Source organism: Dromaius novaehollandiae, unplaced genomic scaffold (assembly GCF_036370855.1).
Source record: "Dromaius novaehollandiae isolate bDroNov1 unplaced genomic scaffold, bDroNov1.hap1 HAP1_SCAFFOLD_27, whole genome shotgun sequence".
In the NCBI taxonomy this organism is placed as follows: Eukaryota; Metazoa; Chordata; class Aves; order Casuariiformes; family Dromaiidae; genus Dromaius; species Dromaius novaehollandiae.
Window position 1 is genome coordinate 6,952,850 of NW_026991415.1, and position 24,588 is coordinate 6,977,437.

At 52.6% G+C, this 24,588-nt stretch overlaps 2 protein-coding genes across 2 annotated transcripts; one reads left to right on the plus strand and one right to left on the minus strand.

The window, feature by feature from the left end:
• Nucleotides 1-3,188: 3,188 nt before the first annotated feature.
• On the minus strand, nt 3,189-3,803 carry LOC135326384 (olfactory receptor 14J1-like). The gene has a single exon (XM_064504267.1). It carries the CDS (start codon nt 3,801-3,803, stop codon nt 3,189-3,191), a length of 615 nt encoding a protein of 204 aa, XP_064360337.1.
• A 19,300-nt stretch (nt 3,804-23,103) lies between these two features.
• On the plus strand, nt 23,104-24,039 carry LOC135326385 (olfactory receptor 14A16-like). Its single transcript, XM_064504268.1, has one exon. The coding sequence runs from the start codon at nt 23,104-23,106 to the stop codon at nt 24,037-24,039; it is 936 nt and encodes a 311-aa protein (XP_064360338.1).
• The last annotated feature ends 549 nt before the right edge of the window (nt 24,040-24,588 follow it).

Sequence of the window (24,588 nt, forward strand, 5' to 3'; positions counted from 1 at the left end):
AGCCCTGCTGATGCCCTGTAACCCGTGGGCCCAGGAGGTGGGACTCCGATCTGCTCTGGCTCTAAAGATTTTTCAGCCCTCAAGACCCAGGATGCAAAGCACTGCTCTGGGGACACCTCAGCAGTCGAAGGGGCTGAATGCCTGGCGTGTTCCTGAGAACTCTTCTGCAGTCTCCCTGCACTGGTTTGACTCCTGTTGCCATGGAGCAGAGACTCCTTTTGAGGATGAACTCACTCCCTGTGTGACTCTGAGGACAGAGTTGACCAGTCAGTACAAATACCAGCAAGACCTCAACCCCACAACAGTGTCCCCTGCTCAGGACTCCTCCTTCCAGCCCCTTCCTCCTGGAGTCTTTGGGTTGGGAGAGACTGCTGGAGATCTCCAGGACCACAACCTGCTCTGAGCTGAGCTAACTACATTTAGATCAGGTTGGTGAGTGCTTTTTCTGGGAGAGTTTTTAAAGATCTCCTGGCCCCTGACTCAGTGCTGCTCAACTACCATGGTTATTTCTTTATTTTTTTCCATAAACTCATATGACATTTCCCTTATTGCATCTTCTCCTTGCTGTCTCTTGTCCTTTCCTCTCCTGGCTGCCAGCCAGACCATCCCATCTACTTTGGCCGAGGACAATCAGAGCCGCACCTCCAAACATAGCCTTACTGGGTTCTCTGGGCCCTGTGCAGGTGGGCCATGGCGGCCAGCTCCAAGCAGAGCTATGTGCTGCAGGTCCCTACATGGTCTCCGAGGAGAGGGTATGGAGACATAACATGACCCAGGGCAGAGCCTGTGGGCTGACACCAGGGCAGAGCCGAGATCAGCAGGGGTGAGAACAGCAGACCTCCAGCAGCTCCTCTCCCTGCCTGTGCAGGGAGTGACACACCCAGCAGTGCGCCTGAGAGAGGGCAGTGACACAGGATTGAAGGCCCCATGAGCTGCGTTACTGGGCTCCAACCACCTGTGCTGGGTCTGGGAGTCCTGGCAGCCTGTGCCGGTGGCTGCAGCCCTCGAGAAATCCCCGACTCTGCTAGCAGCAGTGAGTCCCCCCCAGGACTGTCGGGAGCTTCTGGAGTGTTGTGGCTCCTGTCTCCCTCCTGTCCCTGTGCTGGCCCAGCCCTGCTGCCCTCCGTGTGACCCCCATGGCCCCACTGTGCAGGCACCGCACAGGACAGGGTGCGTTCAGGGTGGGGAAATGTCCCCCCAGCATGGTTCCCATGACAGTCTTCGGCGCCCCGTCCCCCAAAGCTCTCCTGCTCTGCAGCCTCCCACCAGTCATCGGCCCCTGCCCAGCCCTGATCCTGTCTGCCCAGGGTTAGCAGAAGGCCATGCTCCACGGTCTGCTGGGGTCTGGGCCCAGGGAGAGAGGCCAAGTGGGATGGCCATTCCCCCCACACAGGTGCTGAGTCCAGCAGGCAGACGGAGCTGCTCACATTCAAAGATCACCGCTCACCAGGACCATGGGGAATGGCCAGTGCTGGAGATGGCTGGTACCATGGACTGGGTGTGTGAGGAGTTTCCTGGGACAGCTTCTCCTCCCTGTTCATGCAAGAAGCAGCTGGGCTGGATCTTTGCCCTGAAGCACCCTGCTTGAGGTCTCCCATGGGAGGAGGATGCTCTACAGGCTGAGTAGACGGCCCCAGGACCTCCTCTGCATGCTCCCTGCCTGACCTGAAGAGGACCCAGGAGAGGGCTCGCCTCCCGGGGGTCACAGTTGGATGCACAGTCCTCCAGCTGGGCATGGACCCTTTTCTGGATGTGACTTTTGGGGTAAGGACCAGCATGCAGGGTGAGGGAGATTGTCTCAAGGACATGTGCTGGGGACAGAGCCTAAGAGATAGCAGCAAACCGATGTGGCTCCTGGGTCCGGCTTCCTTCAATGCAAGCTCTGACAAGGAGTCCTAGCCTTCATTTTGGTGCCACCCATCAGGAGGGATGATGGCACGATGAGCTGGGCGGGTGGGGAGCATTAATCCTTCTTCAGCCACTTCCCAGGCCATGTGGACAGCTAGGACAGCAAGGCCTTCTGGCTCTGCACCAAGAGCTCGCTGTAGTGTACCCACACTCTGGACCTTTTTTTCTTGGATTAAAAGTTGGCATTTTTCTCTCCAAGACACTTTCAAGCTCAGTTCCACTTCCTTCTCACCTCTCCCAACTCCTCCTCTGATCTCGCTGGCCATTCCCACACCCCTCCCCTGTTCTCCCACAGGACCCTGAGCTGATGGTGCTGCTCTGCAAAGAAAGCAGGCTGTGAAGTCATGGGTCCACAGGGTGACCCTGCACTGGCCGTGCTGGTCAGGGTGGGAATCAGACCCAACCAAATGAGGATCATGGCCTCTAATCCCTCCAGGGGGATGCAGATGTGGCAGGTGCTTGCAGGGACTATGGAGCATTTCCAAGGGTGCTAGTTGTGTCCAGGTGTGCCTCTAGATCCTGGCCCTGGTATTTCACAGAGGGTGACACAGAGGGCTCTCCAGTCTCCCTTTCCTGTGCCAGCTGGCTCCTCACTGCCTCTCCTGGGATTGCGGAGGCCTCCTTTGCCCACAGATACCTGGGTTTAGCACTTTACCTTTAGGTGACTCCACCTTGGAGGACCTCTCCCTTTGTGAGGCTCCCCTCACTGCCCACCCCAGGCACACGCTGTCCCAGGAGATCCCCTGTGCTCTCCTGGCAGCTTCAGCTTCCCCTCCAGAAGGACAGGCATCTGACACTGGGCCTTAACATGTGGCACAGCTCTGGGTATGTGAAATTGTGACCATTCATCGCCTCCACTGTCACTGGACACCGATGGGGGAGTCCTAAACCCAGCCCTTGGTCTCTAAGAGATCATTACATGATTATGAGCTTTTTGCTTCTGAATCCATGGAGAACCCTGTGCAGTAGGCCCTTCTGTAATGCAATTCCTTGGGCATATTCTTAACACCAGCTTAGAAAGAAAAGCCAGCCTTCAAGCACTGCACCAGGAAGAACCTACTTTATTACAGAGATACTGTGAGGGAGTCAGCTCTGACTCAGTGTAAGACACAATGTTATATAGGTACCAAGTGAGAGAGAGCAGTCTCAGTGAAGGTGGAATGAACCCAAGCATTTGTGCAGCAACAGGAATAGGAATACTACTAATAATAGTAACAATAATCATAATAAAACTAAAGTGAACAAACAATGCTCAGTCCTAGTCTGAGATACCGTGGGAGTCATTTGTGGAGAGCAATGGCAATTTTACCACTGCTGACAAATGTCCATGAAATCACTTTCCTCAGTGCCTCCTTGAGCTCCTTGTTCCTCATGCTGTAGATGAGGGGGTTCACTGCTGGAGGCACCACTGAGTACAGAACAGCCACCACCAGATCCAGAGCTGGGGAGGAGATGGAGGGGGGCTTCAGGTAGGCAAAAAATGAAGTACTGACAAACAGGGAGACCACGGCCAGGTGCGGGAGGCACATGGAAAAGGCTTTGTGCCGGCCTTGCTCAGAGGGGATCCTCAGCACAGCAGTGAAGATCTGCACGTAGGACACCACAATGAAAACGAAACACCCAAAGACTGAACAGGCAATAACCACAAGAAGCCCCAATTCCCTGAGGTAGGAGTCTGAGCAGGAGAGCTTGAGGATCTGGGGAACTTCACAGAAGAACTGCTCCACTGTGTTGCCTTGGCAGAGTGGTATTGAAAATGTGTTTGCAGTGTGCAGGAGAGCATTGAGAAAGCCACTGGACCAGGCAGCTGCTGCCATTTTGACACAAGCTCTGCTGCCCATGAGGGTCCCATAGTGCAGGGGTCTGCAGATGGCAATGTAGCGGTCATAGGCCATGACTGCGAGAAGAGAATACTCTGCTCCAAGCAAGAATAGAACCAGGAAGAGCTGGGCAGCACATTCCGAGTAGGAAATGGCCCTGGTGTCCCTCAGGGAATTGGCCATGGATTTGGGGACAGTGGTGGAGATGGAGCCAAGGTCCAGGATGGAGAGGTTGAGGAGGAAGAAGTACATGGGGGTGTGGAGGTGGTGGTCGCAGGCTACGGCTGTGATGATGAGGCCGTTGCCCAGGAGGGCAGCCACGTAGATGCCCAGGAAGAGCGAGAAGTGCAAGAGCTGCATCTCCCGTGTGCCTGTGAATGCCAGGAGGAGGAACTCATTGAGGGAGCTGCCGTTGGACTTTTTGCTATCTCTAGGCATGGGGGACTGTCGAAAAGGAAAAGACATTGAGAAGTTAGGAGAGAATTGTCAAGAAAAAAAACAATCCCCAGAATGTTCCAGTTCTCATACAACCCCCCACTTTGCTTCTCTTTACCAAGAGGATCTTTGTGCAGCTCCGTTGCTTGAGCTCCACTTTGCACTGGCTGAGTGTGCTGTGAGGAGCAGGGGCCTCTGCCCATGGACTCCAGAGGAGTCAGTGCAGCTGTACAGCAGTGGGAACGGGGCAATGGGGGTGACTAGACCTGGCATTCACAGTTCCTGCCAAGTGAAATCCACTAGTGATGTAGAAGAGCTTTTCAGTGTCTTCACTCCCAGTTGTAAAGGATGAGGTTTGAGGAACAGAGTTTTAGGGATTTTGTAGCTATTTTATTTTCTTTTAGATGTCACCCCTGGCGAGTGTTCCTCAAAGGTAGAAATCCTTGGCATTTCTACTGTGAGTCGTGAGAGGAAAGCATCCACTGTTCCTTGTTGCAGAGTGAGGACATCTCGTCTGTCTATTAGTCTCATTCCCAGCTGTCCTGCACTCTCACCTCTTTGAGCTGGAGGATGATGTTACCCTAAAAAGAAGCCAGTCCCTACTGAGTGCAGAGGAGTCCACTTTCAAAGTGCAGGTCTCCAAACTTCTAAACCCTTCTCAGGGCACCAGAGGGAGGTCTCCACACTCCCCTTCTAGCCAAGGACACACAGGGCTCTTTTCAGATGCCCATATACAGCCTCCCACCACCATCTCCATACTCTCAGCATCTCTGCACCTTCTTCATTTCTCTCTCAGATATCATAGAGATGCTATGAGACAGCAGTGCCTTTCTAGAGGGCAGCTTGCAGCCCAACAGGACCCAAAAAGGAAATGGTCAAAGGACCATTAGGACTGAAGACAAGCCCTCCTTAAGGGAGAGTCAGCTCATTTCCCAACTCCAGAGCTCCACAGGTCAGAAGGGGGCTGGGGAAACCTCACTGCCATGCAGATCCCTCTGTTGCACAACTTGCAGCGCTGCTGTCTGAACCCCACCCCTGATACCTGAGAGCAAGAACAGGAGCAGCATGATCCTGTTGCCAAGGGAGGCAAGGAAAAAGAGAGACATACGGGCACTTAGGAAAGCCTTACTCAGGTGGGCATGCCACTTCATGGATGGTGACATTGCAGGGCAGTCACTCTCAGCCGCTTTGTCAGGCAGCATGAAATTGGCCTGTGGCAAGAGAGAGGCCCCCCTCCTCAGCCAGACCTCTGTCTGGCTGCAGAGGAGATGGCTCATGCCCTTGACTCCATATCTTTCAGGGCAGAGGCTCGGCTGGGTGGGAGAGGAGACATGGGGGACTCGCTCAGAGGAAGATGTCAGCATCAAAAGTACTGACCATGACTTGCCTAAATCCATTCTCCCATGATGATTCTGTTAGCAGTTCCCTCTCATTCCCTGACCATCTCTGCTGCCTGGAGCAGTCCCTGCTGGCAGCTCTTACTCTGTCCCAACATCTTTTCCTGGTCAGTGCTCCCAGACCCCTTCCCACCCTCTCTGTGCTCAGTTCTGCCCTACAGAAGTCTCCTGGGACAGGGCACTTTCCAGGGGCATCTCTGTGCATGCACATCCTAAGGAGAAGGTCACATAAAGTCCTATGAGGCCACAAAGGTGATTTTGATGCTGTCTCTAGGTTAACGTGTGCATGAAGCAGCTTGCTGAGGTTTCTCACAAACCTATTAATCTCTCAGATTGAAGGTTCAGGAGTCCCAGTTCCTTGATAAAACAGAGAACTCTTTCTTTTTTTCTCCCTGACAAAATGAGGGAACTGAAAGCCCGGACGCCTGAAAAAAAGCACCTTCTCTTTCAAGTAGCCCTTCTCTTGATATTCCTCTTGGAAAGGCTCCTCAGACATCTCCTGTGCATGAGCTAGAGCTGTGAGCAGACCTGATCCACACAGCACCCTCTCAGCGGGAGAATTAACCTGCCCTGCTGGGGGTCGCTCCTCTCACCCAGAGCTTCTCTCCGCAGAGCCGTGGGGAGCTCCCTGGGCAGGCTGAGTGCTGACCCTCACAGGCGGCAGAATCACTGCTCTGAACTTCTCTGGATTACAGCCCTGCACAGACCTGAGGGCACACCCAGGCTTCACCCCCATGCAGCTGCCCCTGGGAGAAGGGAGCAGCGTGCCCTGTCCCTGTGATGGTGTGGCAGCGAATCCCTGCTCTAAAGGATCTCCTTCTCTTATGCACTAGAAGAACAGGGAGAGCAATTCTTAAAAAGCCTATCAGCCATGGTATGGGATGGGTTCAGAAGACCCCTCCAGGAACCTCAATAATATTTCTCTACAGCCAGAGACTTACCGTGCCAGGGGCTGTGAAGATTCCTCCCACAAGGAGCTCTCCTCTGTCCTCCCACTCCACACTGCCTTCCACTTCTCCCTGTCTTCTCTCAGCTCATGTCAGCAGCAGCAGGCAGTGCCCGCAGCCCTGCTGCTCTTGGCAGAGGAGCTGCTCCTGCACACAGCTGTGTCTGGGCAGTGCTGCCAGGTTGCCATGAGCTCCCTCCATCCCAGGAGCCTGGCCCCACTCAGGAGCAGAGGCCCAGCTGAAGGCCTGAATTTCTCTGTCCCTTGTGCTCCCTCCTCCTGGGAAATGTTCCCTGAAGTAAACTAAAATAATCACCTATTGTCCTTTTCTAAAGAGTGCAGAGAAACTGATTCCAACATTGCAACTTGTTTCATCAGAGGGTGACTATCTATGATAGGTGGAAATGTCCCACTCTGGAAGCCCCTATTCCCATCTCTTAACTAGGCAGGACACCTAGACAGGGACAAGAAGGGAGCTCATTGACACATGGTTCAGGTGTTGATTCAGATGAGTCAATCTGGACATCAGATGCTGGTTTAGAAGCCCCTGGGCTGGAGTGGGATTCAGCTCCCTCCTGTGAATTCCACAGACACAGAGGAGGTGGGATTCCCCTTGCCAAAACTGAAGTGAGCACAACATAGAGCTCTGCATGGGAGCTCCTTGTCTAAGCTCCCGTTATAATCACTGGAGATGGAGGGTGGGAGTCACTTGCTCACACACAAACACCTAGTGACAGTTGAAGAGATAGACGTGGTCCTAGGCATGTGCCAGTGTCTGCTTGCTCTGGCTAAGTGACTATGAGACCCGCATCCTTCTGTAGCATCAGGTGGGGGCCAGGTGGGGAGTTTCCTTGGCCTTCTGGAATGGCACTAGATGCCTACTGCTACTACTAGAGCTCCACTCACTATGAAGCAGAGACACAGGCAGACCTCTGCAGTCCCAAAAGCTAACAGAATTCAGTGCAGACATGTGATTTAATGACATAAAGACAGGCCATAGGCAGGGACCATGTCACATACTTGTCCAGCACAACCACATGTCTCTAGCACATACAGCATGGCACCTACAGGAAAACCATGCCCCTTTGGAGTGGTGCTGGGCAAGTGCCCCAGGGCCCCTCAGGTTTCCTACCTGTGCCCAAACAACTGGATCCCACCATTGCCTTTAGGCCAAGTCCATCTCAGCTACATTCAAGTGTGCTGCATAAATGGGAGGCACATCACACCGAGGTCTCTGCTCTACTCTCTGCACTCTCAAACCCTCTTGCTCTCCTCCCCCTGAACCTCTTCTCACCCCTGGATGTTACGAACAGGGAATGGGCTAAGGATGACCTCAGAGTGGCCAAATCACAGGCTGTTCAGGCCCAGGGACTTTCTTCACTGGCACCTTCTCCTGCCTGGAGATCAGTCCACCTCTGTCACAGGCCCCACAGTGCTGCAGAGTCAGCTCAGGCAGCCAACCCCTCTCCTGCCATTCCGGCACAGCCCAGCTCTGTTTCTCCCTGCCTTGGGCACTGCAGGGTTTGCTCTCTTAGTGGGAACCTCCTTTCACCACTACATTGCCACCTGCTATCTATGCCAGCACGTCTCTGCTCTGACGTAGGACCATCGTACACATGGTGTCCTTGGCTCTTGATAACAGGTTTCACCATGACCAGTCTGTTCTCTGTGCCACAGCTGAGGCTCTGGAGCCCAAACAGATGCAAATGCCTGCAGCCTGGGGCACAGCCAGGAGCACAAGCTGTCACAGCACTGCAACATCACTGGAATAACAGACGTGGTGGGATCACCCACATGACTGGAGGGCTGTGCTGGTAGAGTACAAGCTCTTCAGCAGAGACTGTCAGGGACAATGAGGAAGGGGGATGCCCTTTGTGTGAAGGGGCAGCTCAGATGTGTGGAGCTCTTCCATGGAAGAAGCAAGGCTTTGGGTGAGTGCTTGGCTCCAGTCTCCTTTAAGCAATGTGAACAAGTCTGTGGATCATGGGTCCTGGTTCTTAGGGTGGTGGTGGTGGTGATTTCCATGTCCCAGACATTCACTGGAAGGGCAAGCAGCAGAGTGCAAGCAGACCAGGCGGTTTCTGGATGGTATCAGGGACAACTTCTTAGCACAGGTGCATGATGGGACAATACTCATGATACTTTCCTGTATCTGGAAATTTCAAACCGGGAGGAACTGATCAGGGATGGGAGAGTCAGTGTCTGCCTTGCCTGTAGTGACCATGAAAAAGTAGAGTTCCAGCTCCTGAGCGGAGTGAGGAAGGATAGTAGCAGAGCGCAGACCCTGGACTCCAGAGGAGCAGACTTGGGCCTGTTCAGGGGTCTGGTGGGGGATCCCATGGGCGACAGCTCTGAAGGGCCCAGGAGCTCTGGAAAGCCATCAGGTCTTTAAGGACAGCATCTGGCACACACAAGGATGGTCCACCCCAAGACTTAGTAAAACTACTGGACATCTGGGGAGATCGGCTTGGCTGCTTTGGGAACCCTTCCTGAAGATTTCCACTATTTCACCATAGGAGAACATTGACATTAAAATTAGCCAATCATCTGAGCTGATGAAAGTGAGCTCATATTTTTGAAATGTTGAAAACAGTTCTTCCCCTTTCCAGGCAGAGCTCAGGTGTCCAACCACAAGCACCCAGTGGCACTTGGAGAGGCCCCGGTGTCTCTGAGGCACCTGCCTGGGCCTGGCAGCTCTCACAGGGGACCTGCGGGAGACCAGAGCCCCTGGGAGCTGCAGAGGGAGGCTGGGCAGAGGGGACCAGGGCACCTGCAATGGCAGCACATGTCCATGACCCTGTAACTGCATCCCACCCCAGCTCTGAAACATCACTTTCCCAGGGCAATAAGAACACACAGAAGTTTCAAAAGCTGAAAAGTGTAAAGAAACATTTTTTTTGCTTTAGATAATTTTTTAAATTTCTTTCTTCTTTCATTTCTACTGACTGTTTCTAAGGATTTCTTTCATAATAAGGCCTGCACTATTAAAAATGGTATCTTTCTGTCTCGCACAAGTCTAGTACCCTCAAACCACTCCCTGCCCAGGATCATCCTTGCAGCTCCTCGTTCCTTGCAGACAGCGAGTCACACCATGAGGTGTTGCACAGTCACAGCTGATAGAGGAAAGCAGGCTGATCAGCTTCAGTGAAAATGCTCTATTTTTCCATGGCCTAATTTGCACCAATCTCAATGTACCTGTGATACAGTGATGTCTTAAAGGAGTCCCTACACATCTAGCCACTCTCCCTTTTCACTCCCTGCATGCGCATGAAGTGTGACTCCATTTGAGATGACAACAGGGATGGGGATTAGCTCACTTGATGCCAGACCCCTTCAGGGCAGATGTCTCTGGCTAACCCAGTTGTCTGGACTGCCCTTTCTAGTCGATAGAAATAGACCTCCCACTGAGAGATCTGGAGATGCTTCTCCAGGTGACCAGCTAATGCTCCAGAAAGGTTCTCATGGCTCCTGGGTCACATTTCCCAGCGTCACACAGGAACACAGCTACACAGGGCATCTCAGGCAGCAGTGGCATCTGTATGTCTCTGTAAGAGCTTTTATGTAAAGCTCTTGTCACTACTGAAATCTATAGGAAAAATAGCTCTATTCAAGAACTGAAAAAAAAATTTTTTTTCAGAACTTCAAATATTCTTTAGCAATTCTAATGAATATTTTCTTCTTTTTTGATTGGCAGCAACATATGAATGCACTACAGAAAGTATTCTATGTGAGTTCACATGTTTTTATATATGTCTATGTTATTCTTCATGATGCACTTCCTGGCAACACTCTGAATGTACAATCTTTGTTCTGAGAAACTACTGTATTCAAGTCAACATGTCTCCTCTCCCTTCCTCTGCCTCTCTGTCCTCTTTTCCTCTGTCTAGTCTGTCTTTACAGAGGCCTCATGGCCCCTCTACCCCCACCGGAGAAGTCTCCTGTTGGATCCTGCCAAGCAGATCCTGAATGAGCTGAATCACCTACCAGAATGTCACCCAGACTGCTGTGTCCTCTTGTCCTTACTACAAGGTCTGCACTGGCTCATCACCTGCTCCAAGGCAAAGCCCTGTGCACTCCAGCCACCCCTTTGCACAGAGCACACCTGCACCTCCTCACCACCCCAGCCTGCCTTCCCCAGGAGCCCAGTTTCATCCTGCCACGTGAGCTGTCCCACCATGTGTGTGTAATTCCACAGGGATAGGGGAGAGGGAGGTGCCACTAAAGGGACATGGATGGGATGTTGAATGTGGGGCCCAGAAGCATGGACAACTCAGATAAAGAGCAGGAGAGAACAAGATAGAAGTGACACATCTACAGCTTTGCTGGTGAGGTCACTTCTTGTACAGGAACCTCATGTTCGTAGGAGCCATTGTGAGGACAAGAAGAGAATCACACCACCACTCATCCCATCAGAGATGATATATGGGCAGGTGGATGGGGAGAGGTGGGAAAAGGGGACATGGCTGCAGGGGTGATTGTGAGGTCACTGCCACTGCAGCAGCCTGATTGGCCTTCAGCAGATGTGCTCACCAGCAGGCTTTGTGATGTCACCCAGTGCCTCAGAGAGCCCACCCAGCAGCAATAACAGCCCTGAGGAGGGGAGGGGATGATGCAGGTGAGAGGGACCCATCTGGGTGCTGACTGTGAGGGCACCTCTGCTGCAGCCACCACACCAGCCCATGGCTGAAGGCAGGCAGGCACGGCTCACGGCCACCCTGCTCAGGACTAGCCCTCTGGAGTCGACCTGACACCAGGAAGTGCACAGCTCCTCCCCTAGGTCTTCTCTGAGCCCAGCATGCTGCCCCCGTATCCCAGAGACACCATGGACATTATCTGGAGGCTTCCTTTGGCAGCTCAACCTTCCCAAAGCAGGGCATGATGGATTATTACCAGCCAGATGGGTTTTTTATAGTGTGCTACCAAGAAGGAGTCATCCTGCAGGCTCCAGTGTGCAGTTTGATGATGGGTGGGTGAGATGAACTGTGCAAGGCCTCCTGGGACAGCCTTGGACCACTCTAGAAGGAACTGACCCTCACTTGCTTTTATCCACACCTCACTGCCAAGAGGGCACCTTTGTCCAAATCAGCCTCAGATCCACACTTGGGATGTCATCTCACAGGGGTTCACTTGCAAAGAAGAGTCCATGAATGAGCTAAGACCCAGGCTGTGCCAGAGCTGATCAGGCAGGAGCTTCAGAACCTGCAGGCCTCAACCAGCTCACTGACACACTGCAAAACGTGCTCAGCTGAGTTGGACACCTGAACTGTCAGGTCAGAAATGACTCCCCTAGAGCAGAGAGGAGCACATGGAAAGGTGAGGAACATAATTCTGAGGGGCCTTGCAAGTTATCTGCACAAAACAACTTCAGCTTTGCAAGCTGGTTCTCAGCTATGACCCCTGAAGTATTTCCTGCTGACTTGCAGAAAAGTGCTGGAGCATCACGACTCACTGTAATCACTGCATGTCTGGGAGAAGTTTTTTAAAAGATCAGTTGTTTTCTGAAGAAATACTTTGTCTTTGGAAGTTTCCCTTATTTTGCCCACTTTAAAAGCTAATGACTGTGGTATTGACACTTGAAATGGCACCTCTGAGCACTCCACTGTGGCAAGACCCTTTCCTTGTTAACTGTGTGGGTGAAAAAAGTCCCACATGATCTAAACTGCTCTCTGCAGCCTCCTGCTGCATGTCAGCCCCTGGATGTCCCATGTCAGAGCCCATGGCAGTGCGCAGGGTGCAGGTTGCAGCACAGAGCCCCGAAGCAGAGAGGCCTTCAGCAGGAAGAGCTCAAGATTCTCTCTATAATTCACTGGACTGGAGGGGGGTTAATTGGATGGTTAAGTAAGGGCTCATTGGGCGATATTACTGCATGTTTAGCAAAGAGTTTCTAGGGTCCTGCCACATGAGAACAAAAGAGTGTCTGCACCAATTGTGTGTATGGGTAGTATCTGCCCTTAGGCTTTGCTAATATGAGAGGGAGGCAACTGCTATGCACCTAACCGAAAAATACTTGTGGTTGGACAGATCCCAGCAGTGTTAACTTCAAGAATCTCCAACAAGGAACCCTTTCTGAAAGATGACCTCTTGTACTCCAAATACTCTAAGCTGCATATTTCTATGTATTTCACAGTCTATGTGGCATACCTGGCTGCAGATCCTGGCAAGAGCTGAGGAAGCTCAAGGCCTGAACCTCAGCGCACAGAAGGCAGCAGGCTGCCAGCATCCCTGGCTCTGGCCACCAGGGCAGCCTGGGCCCTGCGAGCAAAGTCACCTCCTCACCTCCAAGGGCTCCCCAGCTCCCCAGCCTGGCAGCACTCCCCACGCACAGCGCTGCTCTATCCAGACACTTCCTCCCATGCAGAGCAGCACCAATATACTAGGGTAACCACTTGTTCCCACCACTGTGACAGACCACACCACCCGCCCCTCGCCTCACAGAGGGTTGCCAGCCAACACACACCTTCTCATCAGGGACACAAAGAGCACACAACCAGACATGGCAGCAGCTAGGGGACCCGCAAAAGCCCCAAAACACACAAAGGCCAACTCTCCAGCCCTTCAGTTTGCTTATAGAGCTCCAAGGGCTTGCAACAGGCCCTTCCTTTGAATAGCCAGTCACAGCCCTGGGCCTGGTCACTTTCCATCTCCAGGAACCAAAGGGCAGTGATATGGTTCAGATCTTGGAGAAATATCTCACAAGCCCCCCACAGTTCTAATGAGGCAGATTTTCTACAGCACACAGACACTAGAAATCAGAGATTTCACCATCAATATCCAAGCCATGCTGCAGGCCTATATGCTGCTGGGACAGGAGGGACCTCAGAGTCAGTTCCCAGCCAGGTGCCAGCTGCTGGCCTGCCAGCTGCTCTGTCTGCACTGACCTCACAAGGACCTTCCCAGGCAGGGGCCTGCTGCTGGCCTATCAGGGACTCAGAAGGAGATGACCTCACAGTCCCCTTCACAGCCATGTGCCTGTCACTGGCCTCTAACCCTATGAGACAGCAGTTACCTTACTATAACTTCGCCCTACCACGTGTCAAAAACTGACCTATCAGCTGCTCTGTCAGAGGTGATCCCCTTGGGCATGTCCGGGTTGCCAGAGCTTGCAGGCAGTGTCCTGCTGCCCCCAGGCAGGGCAGGGCTGGGACCTCTGGCCCCTGGGGCTGGGAGGGAGCAAGGGAGATGGCCCTGCTGGGCTGCCCCCAGAACTGCCCCCAGCAGCTCAGAGAAACAGGCTTGGGGTCAGCAGGGACTTGTGGGGTGGCCATGGCACCCCCACCTGTTCCCAAGCTGCTCCCCCAAACAGGCTGTCTTTTGGGTGCGGAGGTTTGACCCCCATTTGCAGGAGGACAGGGGCTGTGGCCATCTGAGGACAAGATCTCTGAGCCCAAAACATGCTGTGCCAAGTCGGAAGCATAAAAGGATGCAGGGGAAAGAAGAGATGTTCTCGGAAACAAGTAGACGCCTTGGGGTTCTTACAAGGCGAAAGTTTAACTTCCCATTTGGGCATTTCCAGCATGGTCTTGAGAGCCCCCCGGGAGCTGCCGGACACCCCAGGTCCAGGACACAGGAGCCCTTTCCTGCCAGAGCCAGATCCCCAAGGGGGACCCACTCCCAGGGAAGCCTGGCCATGGATTGCCCCACAACCTCCACAAGCAGATGGAGTTGGCCTCACAGGAGCCTTGGGGCTCCCAGGAGTCCTGGCTGCCACATTGTCCCCCGAGCCAGGCCAGACCCTCAGGCAGGGCTCCTGTGGCAGGCCCCCCACACCTTCCAGCCACTCCCGCAGCCCGGGACCCACAGCTGTTTTTGCAGTTAACAGTCTCTATGCAACACCTCAGGAAGGAGTTCCCAAAGCCCTTACCTTTGGAGAACTGCAGGAGTATTGAAAACAAGGAACTGTGGTCTGGGCTGATAGTCTTGGTCCAGCAGTTCTCCATCTCACTTGCCCCCTTGCCCTCAGCCCTTCTGTCCATCCAGGGAAAAAGGATGCTCTTCCCATCTCGTCACCCAAAACACCTCTCCCTGCTCCTCTGCCAGCCATTGAGGGGCCCCAGCATGCCCCTGCTTGCTGTTATCCCAGCTTCTTGACATGGAGCGGCTCTGACGGGCAGCAGTGGGGAGCATGTGAGCAGTGCTCAGCAGCTCCTGGGCCTCGCAGGGAAGTGAGGACACTGCTGCGGCACCGGGCAGACCTCCCTGTGATGCAGCACATCCCACTGTGACCTCAGCTCCTGTCATCAGGGGGCTGAGCAGGTCATCGCCATGGAGATGGCAGAGCCAGGGAGAGAGCAGACAGATTTCTCCTCACCTCCCCTCCCTTCACCCCAGGTATTTTCCAAAAACTTGCTGATAAATTCTTCAGGAATATCTCCAGATGGTGCCAAAGGCTGTGAAATATTTAAAGGGGGCCGTGGAGAGGTCACTTCTGCAGCCCTGCACTGACAGATCTCTACACTGGGCAGACATGCTGGAAGCTGACGTCTGGGGGTTGGTTTGGGAATTGGTATTTTTAAAGACAAGATCAAAGTCATGTGGAATGAAACAGCACAAAGCGTGGCCACAGGCTGAGCTGCTTTGGTGAGCCTCAAAACTGATGTCTACTGTGGGTTGCTCTTTCTGTAGAAGCAGGATGTAGGACCGTATGCGGAGAGGATGCAGCCTTCCTCCTTGATGCACCAAAGCAGGCTCTTTGTTTTTAAAAGTCCTCAGCAAGGTTTCCCAGTCTGTGGTGATTAAGGTAGAGATGATACACCAGAAAAGAGCAAATATGCCCTGAACACACAGCATCCTGAGAGCTTTATCTGGAACCCTGGTCCCTGCCATGCTTCATAGCCATGGTTACTGGAGCGCCTGAACATGATGTTGCCCATTAAGAGGAAAGAAAAAGAAAATATTCAGCAATGGTAAAAATGTGTGAAGTTTTGAAAAGAGGATTTTTTTGTCAATTCCTACATTGAGTTATTTTTGGAGAAGATTTCAGCTTGTGACTAGATTCTCCTTTTGGGGCTTGATTCATTTGCCCACATAGAGAGGCTGTTGGTGCCTGAGATGCCCTGGGATAGCTGCTGTGTTCCCATGTGGTGCTGGAGATTTTGGAGGAGGCTCCTACAGGACCTTAGCTTGTCATTGGGAAAAGTATCTCCAAGCACCTCAGTTGAGAAACCTAATTCCCTCCATTGATTGGACAGGGAAGTACAGACAACTGGGTCGGACAGAGACATTTTCACTGGTGGGGTCTGGCATGGGGTGAGATCAGCCTCCTCCCTGTTGTCCCCGAAAATGAAGTCACACTTCATTGACCGTGCAGGGAATGAAAAGGGATTGTGGCAAGATGCTTTAGGGACTCCTTTAAAAGGTCACGGTAACACAGGTATGTTGAGATTTGTGCAAATTTGGCCATCCAAAAATAGACCAAGCTGGTCACCCTGCTTTCCTCATCAGTCGAGAGAGCCCGACACCTCAGAGTGCAATGTACTCTCTGCAAAGAGTGAGGAGTTGCATGGATAGCCATGTGCAGGGATGGTTTTCTGAGCACCAGGCCTTGTGTGAGACACAAAAAGATCTTCTTTATTGCTGCAGGACTGATTATAACAGAAATGTTTAGAAAATGACATTAAGAATGAAAAAATGTAGAAATTAAGACAAAGATTTAAAGCAAAGAAATGTGTTGTTATACTTCCCAACTTCTAATTTTTTTGTGTTCTTACTGTCTTTCTTGATTTGTTCTGTTTCAGTATACTAGTCTTCTGGGGGCGATTATGCATTATCTCTTTGTCTGAAATTGAAAGTGATTTTCAGAGCTGGGGTGGGATGCAGTCACAGGGTCATGGACATGTAATGCCATTGCAGGTGCCCTGGTGCCCTCTGCCCAGCCTCCTCTGCAGCTGCGAGGGGCTCTGGTTTCCTGCAGGTCCCCTGCAAGAGCTGCCAGGCCCAGGCAGGTGCCTCAGAGACACCGGGGCCTCTCCAAGTGCCACTGGGTGCTTGTGGTTGGACACCTGAGCTGTGCCTGGAAAGGTGAAGAACTGTTTTCAACATTAAAAAAAAAAAAAAAAAAAAAAGAAAGAAAGAAAGAAGCATATGAGAACATTTTTGTCAGCTGAAAGGACTGAATAATTCTAATTAAACGTCTGTGTTTTCCCATGATGACATGATTCACGAGTCTAATTGTGTCTTCAACCAAATCCTTCACTGTGTGTCTATCCACCCATTCCTATCTATTTGGGAAAACATTTCAAGGAAGGTTATTCCTTGTAGACTGTGGACCTCATTGGAGGCAACTTGGACTTGACATACAGTTGAGGAGTGCATTTTATTTATTATGTCACTGGATCACGTTCATTTTTCTTTGATCACAACTAAGACAAATCCTTCTGTGTCTGTTTGTAGCTAGTTCTCTAAGGAAAGCAGGCGGGAATTGGTGCACATGAGCAGTAACATTTAGCTACAGCCTTGAGTGGAAAAAGGTTAGATTTTTCACCAAGAGTGCTCTAAGTCCCCAGTGGCTGATGAGAGAAATGGCAGGGCTGGGGCAGAATCTTTTCCATGATTGTCTGACCTCAAGGATGCTGCTTTTCCTACATGTGCAGACTTCATTAGGAGACACTCTGGATCAGTATCAGTTGGAGAATGTGGATATCACTCTAGCTTGTAAGCTGAAAACAAGGAAAACTTTGAAAGCAGAAATCCTTTTTTTTTTTTTTTTTTTTATTTTGATGCTCATTGAAAACTTCCTCTTGTAAATACACTCCTGAAACCTCTCCAATTAGCCACACAAGAATTGAAGAGCTGAAGAAAATTTTGGGAAGAGGCATGGCTCCTTAGGGGTTTGTGCATTTTAATGAGCCCCATGAGGTATTTGGTGCTGAGCCCATGAACCTCCGACACTGAGACTGAACAGACTTCTCAAGAATTAAAGTCATAAGCCAAGTTTCCAAGTTTCTTGGAGCGTTAACAAGTCCCAGTGAGGGCCATTACCAAGAAAGCCTCCCCAGGGGCTGATTACAGCAGAAAGTTGGAGGCCCTGATTGCAGGGAGGCAAAGGCAATGTGCAGGTGGCTCTGATGCCAGGTCAACCTGGATGTGTATTATCAAGCAGAATGACCAAGCCCCACGGCCAGCCCCTGGGTAGGGTGACCCTTTCCCTCCCATGTTGTTCAGGGCTCTTGCTGGGGACAGTGTCAGGGTAGGGGAGGTGTGCAATGCCTAGTACAGGACAGGGTACAGCTCCGTGGAGGGGAGGAGGCAGCGAGGCCACAGTGCTATAAGGTAACATCATCTTCACATAGGCCTCTGTGGCAGAGACACTAGCCATAGCCAAGAGGACAAAGACCTGAGTTCTTCTGGAGGCTTTCAGCCTTGGCATTGCCCTCTGTCATCTCCATCGCAGGCTGTCCTAAGCTGTCCCAAAGCTGCACCTCTTTCCCTGCAGCCTGTAGACACCCAAAATTCTTCCCCACCTTGCTTTCACTGCAGGATCTCCCCAACTTTACTGATGTCCCTCTGTCCTTGCTGGCTGCTGCTTGAAACACAAAGCCGGGGCTGATCACAGAGTCCCTCTGGGTGTCCTGTTGCACCACAGCAGTATCCTACAAGTGACATTCTTGTTACATGAAGTGCAGTCTGAACCTCTCCAGATGCAAGTTGTGGCTCTTATGCTGCCTCCCAGTACCAAGAAAAGCTCCATCATCTCTGAAACCACCTTGTCACAGGCAGTCACAGGTGACTACCATGTTGGCCTTATCCTCCACTTCAGCAGCCCAGGTCCCTCAACCTCTCCATACAGGTCATGTGTGCTTCAGGCTCCCAACCCCATCTTGGCAGACCTCCTCTGGACCCTCTGCAGTTGCTCCCCATTCCTCCAGCACTGGGCAGCCCACACTGCGACACACCATTCCAGACAGGGCCACATCAGTGCTGCATCAAGGGGGATAAGAAGTGCTCTTGCCTGGGTGGCCATGCTCTTCCTAATGCAGTCCTGTATGCAGCTGGCTTCATCTGTGGTGAGCATGCATCGCTGGCTCATATGGCATTGCTTGTAATATCCAGGGCCTTCTCCTTAGGGTCACTCCTCTGCTGGTCAGGTCTCTGCTTATCCTGATGCATGTGTTGTTCTGCCCCACTGAGGAGCCTTTCAAACAGGACAGGACGTGGAGTATACCCCTGCATACCCCACCTTTACCTGGCTTCCTTTTTCTGCTCACTGGGACCTCCCCTGATCTCCACAACCTTTCAAAGATGATAAAGAGCAGCCTTGCTGTCATAGCAGCCAGCTCTCTCAGTGTCCGTGCATGCCAGCCATCCAATCCCATAGACTGCTATGGGTTGAGTTCTAGAGACTTAGGCACTGTGTGTTCATATTCTCCTCAGGACTCCTGACTCGAGGCACAACAGCTCAGGAGAGCTTGTGGGTGAAGGCTGAAGCCAGGAAGGGCTTGGCTTCCCCAGACCTATCCACATCTGCCCTTACAAGAATCCCTGCCCCATTCAGCAGTGAGCCCACATCTCCTTGTTTATTCTTCTACTGCTACTGAAGCAGTAGCAGCTCTTCTTCCTGTCCCTCACACCCCCGGCAAGTGTCTCTATCCCAGGGGTTCTTTGGCTTCCTTAACACCATCCCTGCTTTGCTGAACAATATTTCTAAACTCCTCTTTTGCAGCCTCTGCCTTCTTCTACTTTCCATAGGCTGCCTTATTGCCCTGGAGCTCACATGGGAGCTCCCTGCTTAGCCACGCTGGGGTTCAGAGATGTCTACCGATTTTACAAATTGTTTGTATGGAGCATTCTTGTGCTTGATGGGTGCCATCCTGAATGACCTGCTGGCTTTCCTGAGCTCCTCCTCCTTTCAGAGCTGCCTCCCTTGGTTTGTCCCATGCAAGAGCTCCATACATCCAAGCTACCCCTTTGCACATAGGACACCCCCCCTCCTCATCTTCCCTGGTGGTCTCTCCTGAAGAACTTGCATCCTGCCATTGAAGGACTCCAGTCATGCGAGTGATCCCACCACATCTCAGTTTTTCCAACCATGTGGCAGTCCTGTGACAGCTTGTGCATCTCCATTTGCTCCTGCCTGCACCCCAGGCTGCATGTGTTTGCATCTGTGTTGGCTTCAGCACCTCAGCTGTGGCGCCGAGTGAAGATTTGTCAGAGGGAAACATGTTACCAAGGACCTCATGTATGCCAAGGCTTTGATTGCAATGGTATAGCAGGTGGCAATGTGATGGTGAAAGGAGGTTCCCACTAAGAGAGCAAACCCTGCAGGGCCCAAGGCCAGGCAGAAGCAGAGCTGGGCTGTGCAGGAATGGCAGGAGAGGGGTGTGTTGCCTGAGCTGACTCTGCAGCACCTTGGGGCCTGTGGCAGACTTGAACCAATCTCCAGGAAGGACAAGGTGCCACTGAAGAAGTGCCTGGGCCTGCGCAGCCTGTGATCCAGCCACCATGAGGACATCATTAGTACAGTCCCTGGACATATCATCTGGGGGAGTGAGAAGACATTCATGGGGAGGAGAGCAAGAAGGGTTTGAGAGTACAGAGACTAGAGCGGAGACATTGGTGTGATGTGAACCCCATTTATGCTGCATGCTTGTATGCAGATGGGATGGACTTACCCTAAAGGCAGTGATGGAATTCATTTTTTTGGCACATGTAGGAAACCCAAGATGCCCTGGGGCACTTGGCCAGCATGCATTCCAAAGGGGCATGCTTTTCCTGTAGGTGTCATGCTGTCTGTGCTGGAGACACATCCTGTGTAATTGTGGGGTTCGCAGGAGGGATCTGAATCCCGCTCCACCCCAGAGGCTTCTAAACAGGCATGAGAAGCCCAGATTGACTCATCTGAATGAAAACCTAAACCATGTGTCCATGAGCTCCCTTCTTGTCCCTGTCTAGGTGTCCTGCCTAGTAAAGAGATGGGAATAAGGCCTTCCAGAGTGGGACATTTCCACCTATCATAGATAGTCATCCTCTGATGAAAGAAATTGCAATGTTGGAATCAGTCTCTCTCCACTCTTTAGAAAAGGACAATAGGTGAAATGGGTTCCACTTCAGGGAACATTTCCCAGGAGGAGGGAGCACAAGGGACAGAGAAATTAACACCTTCAGCTGGGCCTCTGCTCCTGAGTGGGGCCAGGCTCCTGGGATGGAGGGAGCTCATGGCAACCTGGCAGCACTGCCCAGACACAGCTGTGTGCAGGAGCAGCTCCTCTGCCAAGGGCAGCAGGGCTGCGGGCACTGCCTGCTGCTGCTGACATGAGCTGAGAGAAGGCAGAGAGAAGTGGAAGGCAGTGTGGAGTGGGAGGACAGAGGAGAGCTCCTTGTGGGAGGAATCTTCACAGCCCTTGACACGGTAAGTCTCTGGCTGCAGGATAGTGCTAGTGAGGTTCCTGGCAAGGTCTTCCAAACCCATCCAGTCACACGATTAGATTTTTAAGGATCACTCTCCCGGTTTCTCCATTGCAGGGGAGGGAAAGATGTTTCAGAGCGGGGATTCCCTGTCACACCATCACAGGGAAAGGGCATCCTGTTATCTTTTCACAGGAAAGCTGCAGGGTTGTGAAACTGGGGTATGCACACAGGTCTGCATGGGCTGTAATTCACAGCAGTGTCCCTGCACCCCAGGGTGCTGTGTGCCTGGGGCAGTGAGTCTGATGCCTGCAAGGGTCAGCACTCAGCCTGCCCAGGGAGCTCCCCATGGCACTGGGGGAGAAGCTGTGGGTGGGAGGAGAGACCCCCAGCAGGGCAGGTCCTGTCAAGAGGGAACTGCGTGGGTGAGGGCTGCTCTCACCTCCAGCTCACTGCCAGGACATTCCTGGAGGGGCCTTTTCAAAAGGCAGGTCAAGGCAGGGGATACATGAAAGGGAAGGAGCTGTCATGAGCCTCTGGTTTCAGTTATTTTCTCTCTGGGTGAGGTGAAATGGAATGGAATCTGTCAGGTTTAGACAGGGGATGGAGGCTCCAAAACAGTGACACTGACAGAGAGGAGCAGCTCTGGGAGGGACTCAGCAAATGCCTTCATCCACCCTGAAGCCTACACACAGAGCCAGCAGCACCTTTCCAGCCTCACCAAGGTTTGTCTCCCCTGCTCCGGAGCACCTGCAACCACGGAGGTGCCCTGGGCAGTGTCCTGCCCCCGGGAGGTTTTTGCAGGGCAGAGCTGAGCACCCAGCGGGTGGGATGGGGTCTGTGAGCACTGGCAGGGCAGAGACGTGGGGACAGAGAAACAGCTGCCCACAGGGACGGCTCCAGGCAGCAGAGTCATGGTCAGAGTGTGAGAGGAAACTCTCAACTCCAGCACCTCCTCTCCTCTGCCAGCCAGCACAGCCCTCTGCTCTCAAGGCTGTGGGGTCCAGGGCAGGAGTCGTTTCCTCGGCAGCTGGACATGCAGGAGAGGAGACACTGCTGAGTGCCCCTCTGTGCCTGCCTGTCCCTGCCTGCCTGGGCACAAATGTCATGGTATTGCTCCATGTTTCCCACCTGCCCATGCTGCCCTGGTCCTTCCCCTTGGACTCTCTGGGCAGGGGGGTTTCTGATGCAGTTCAGACAACACTGACCCTGCAGGTCCTGCCATGCAGATGTGTCCTTGACAGTGAGGTGCCCAAGTGCCCCTGTATCCTGTGGGGCTCTGGGCAGTGCAGTGTGGGGGGGCTGGGAATGAGCCAGCTCTCTCGTCAGGACACCCCATCCTTAGGACATTCAACCATTTCCCCGGGGTGTCTGGCTGGGCTGCAGCTATCCTCCAGAAGCGTCCAGCTCTCCCATTGCAGCTGTGTGTTATCTAAGTGCCCCAGGGAGAAGCCACCTCCATACTGAGGCCATGGACATGCTGCTGGGAGGCTGGATGTGGGCAGCTGGAAGGAGCCCGAGGTGTTGCTGGCGAGAAGGGGAGGGCTGAGACCTCTTTCACACACCCTCAGGAAGAGTGCTGATGGGCACTTTGGAAGTGGATTCCTCTGCTCTCCGCAGTGTCGTTTCTTTTGGGGGGAGGGGGGAAACACAAGTGCAACTGTCCTCCACCTTCGAGGTGGGAGCACAGGGCAGCTGGGAACAAGGCAGATGGACAGGCCAGCTCTCCTGCCTCTGCACTAAAGCCAGAGTGAATCCTTTTGCCTCTCTGGAATCACAGCTGGTCCCTCTGAGTGCAGCAGCAATGCTGAGGATTTCTACCTCCAAGAATCCTCCTCCGGTGTGACAGAGTCAGCTAAAGAAAACACAATAAGCTTCAAAAGTATTCATGAACCCGCATTATTTGGAACTGGGAGTGAAAATGCTGAAAATCCCTTCAACATTATGAGTGGAGTAAATCTGACCGGAACTGGGAATATAAATTTTGGTCACCACAGTTTGCATGTACGCAGGGCTGTAGGTCAGGGCTGACTCCTCCGGAGCCCACGGGCAGAGGCTACTGCTCCTCATGGCAAACTCAGCCAGCACAAACCAGAGCTTGAGCTACGGAGCTCAATAATGGTGCTGCTGAGATGGGGAGAGGTAATGTGTGTGTGTTTGGGAGGGTTTTAGGAGAAATCTTTGCTCAGACAAGGGTGTCCTAATTTGTCAATGTCTCTTCTTCCTTAGAAAATCCTCCTGTGCCCTAAAGGAGCAAATGTCCAACAGCAGCTCCTTGAATGAGTTCCTCCTCCTGGCATTTGCAGGCACACGGGAGCTGCAGCTCTTGCATTTCTCACTCTTCCTGGGCATCTACCTGGCTGCCCTCCTGGGCAACAGCCTCATCATCACAGCCGTAGCCTGTGACCACCACCTCCACACCCCCATGTACTTCTTCCTCCTCAACCTCTCTGTCCTTGACCTTGGCTCCATCTCCACCACTGTCCCCAAATCCATGGCCAATTCCCTGTGGGACATCAAGGCCATTTCCTACTTGGGATGTGCTGCCCAGGTCTTTTTCCTTCTCTTCTTTATATCAGCAGAGTATTCTCTTCTCACAGTCATGGCCTACGACCGCTTTGTTGCCATCTGCAGACCCCTGCACTACGGGACCATCATGGGCAGCAGAGCTTGTGTCAAAATGGCAGCATCCGCCTGGGCCAGTGGTTTTCTCTATGCTCTCCTGCACACCGCTAACACGTTTTCAATACCACTCTGCCAAGGCAATGTCGTGGACCAGTTCTTCTGTGAAATCCCCAAGATCCTCAAGCTCTCCTGCTCAGACTCCTACCTCAGGGAAGTGGGCCTTCTTGTGGTTAGTATGTGTTTAGGCTTTGGGTGTTCCGTTTTCATTGTGGTGTCCTACGTGCAGATCTTCACTGCTGTGCTGAGGATCCCCTCTGAGCAGGGCCGCCACAAAGCCTTTTCCATGTGCCTCCCGCACCTGGCCGTGGTCTCCCTGTTTGTCAGCACTGGCATGTTTGCCTACCTGAAGCCCCCCTCCATCTCCTCCCCAGCTCTGGATCTGGTGGTGGCTGTTCTGTACTCGGTGGTGCCTCCAGCAGTGAACCCCCTCATCTACAGCATGAGGAACAAGGAGCTCAAGGAGGCACTGAGGAAAATGATTCAACTGGTACTAGTTCTGCAGCAATAAGCTGTCCACCTCTCTTCACAAGTCATTTCCAGTTTATCTCTAGCAACTCTTTTGTTTTGCACATTCTATCTGTGATACTCATGTTTGTGCACAAATGTTTGAATGCATCCCACTTCTCCAGAGATACAAGCCCGATCTGTCTGACCCGGAGGCCTTCTGTAAATCTGCCCATCACTGTGTCAGAGCTGACCACTCACACAGCTTCTCTGCAATAAAAGGGGATTTTCTCAGTACTCTGCCTAAACGATGGGCTCTTCTTCCCATCTGGAGCCAAGAATATGCTCAGGGAATTGCACCTGAAAAGGCCCTGTTGCTGTGCCTGGGTTTTGCATGGGCTAAGGGGCATCAGCTCATAGAGTGGTGTGTTAGGGAAGGAGGGCTGGATTCAGCTGTCCCTTGTGGGTGGCCAGTGCCCCTGGAGGGGCTGACTGGTCAAGAGGTCTCTGCCGGGGACTGTCCCACATATTACAGGGCTGGTGACAGATGCCATTCCTGCTGGAAGGGGATATGAAGCCACCCAGGGAGCACAGAGGATCTCCAGGGCCAGCA

What these genes read in the sequence shown, in the direction of transcription:
- LOC135326384 (XM_064504267.1), bottom strand. Translation starts at nt 3,803, where the DNA reads ATGGCCTATGACCGCTACATTGCCATCTGCAGACCCCTGCACTATGGG.
- LOC135326385 (XM_064504268.1), top strand. Translation starts at nt 23,104, where the DNA reads ATGTCCAACAGCAGCTCCTTGAATGAGTTCCTCCTCCTGGCATTTGCA.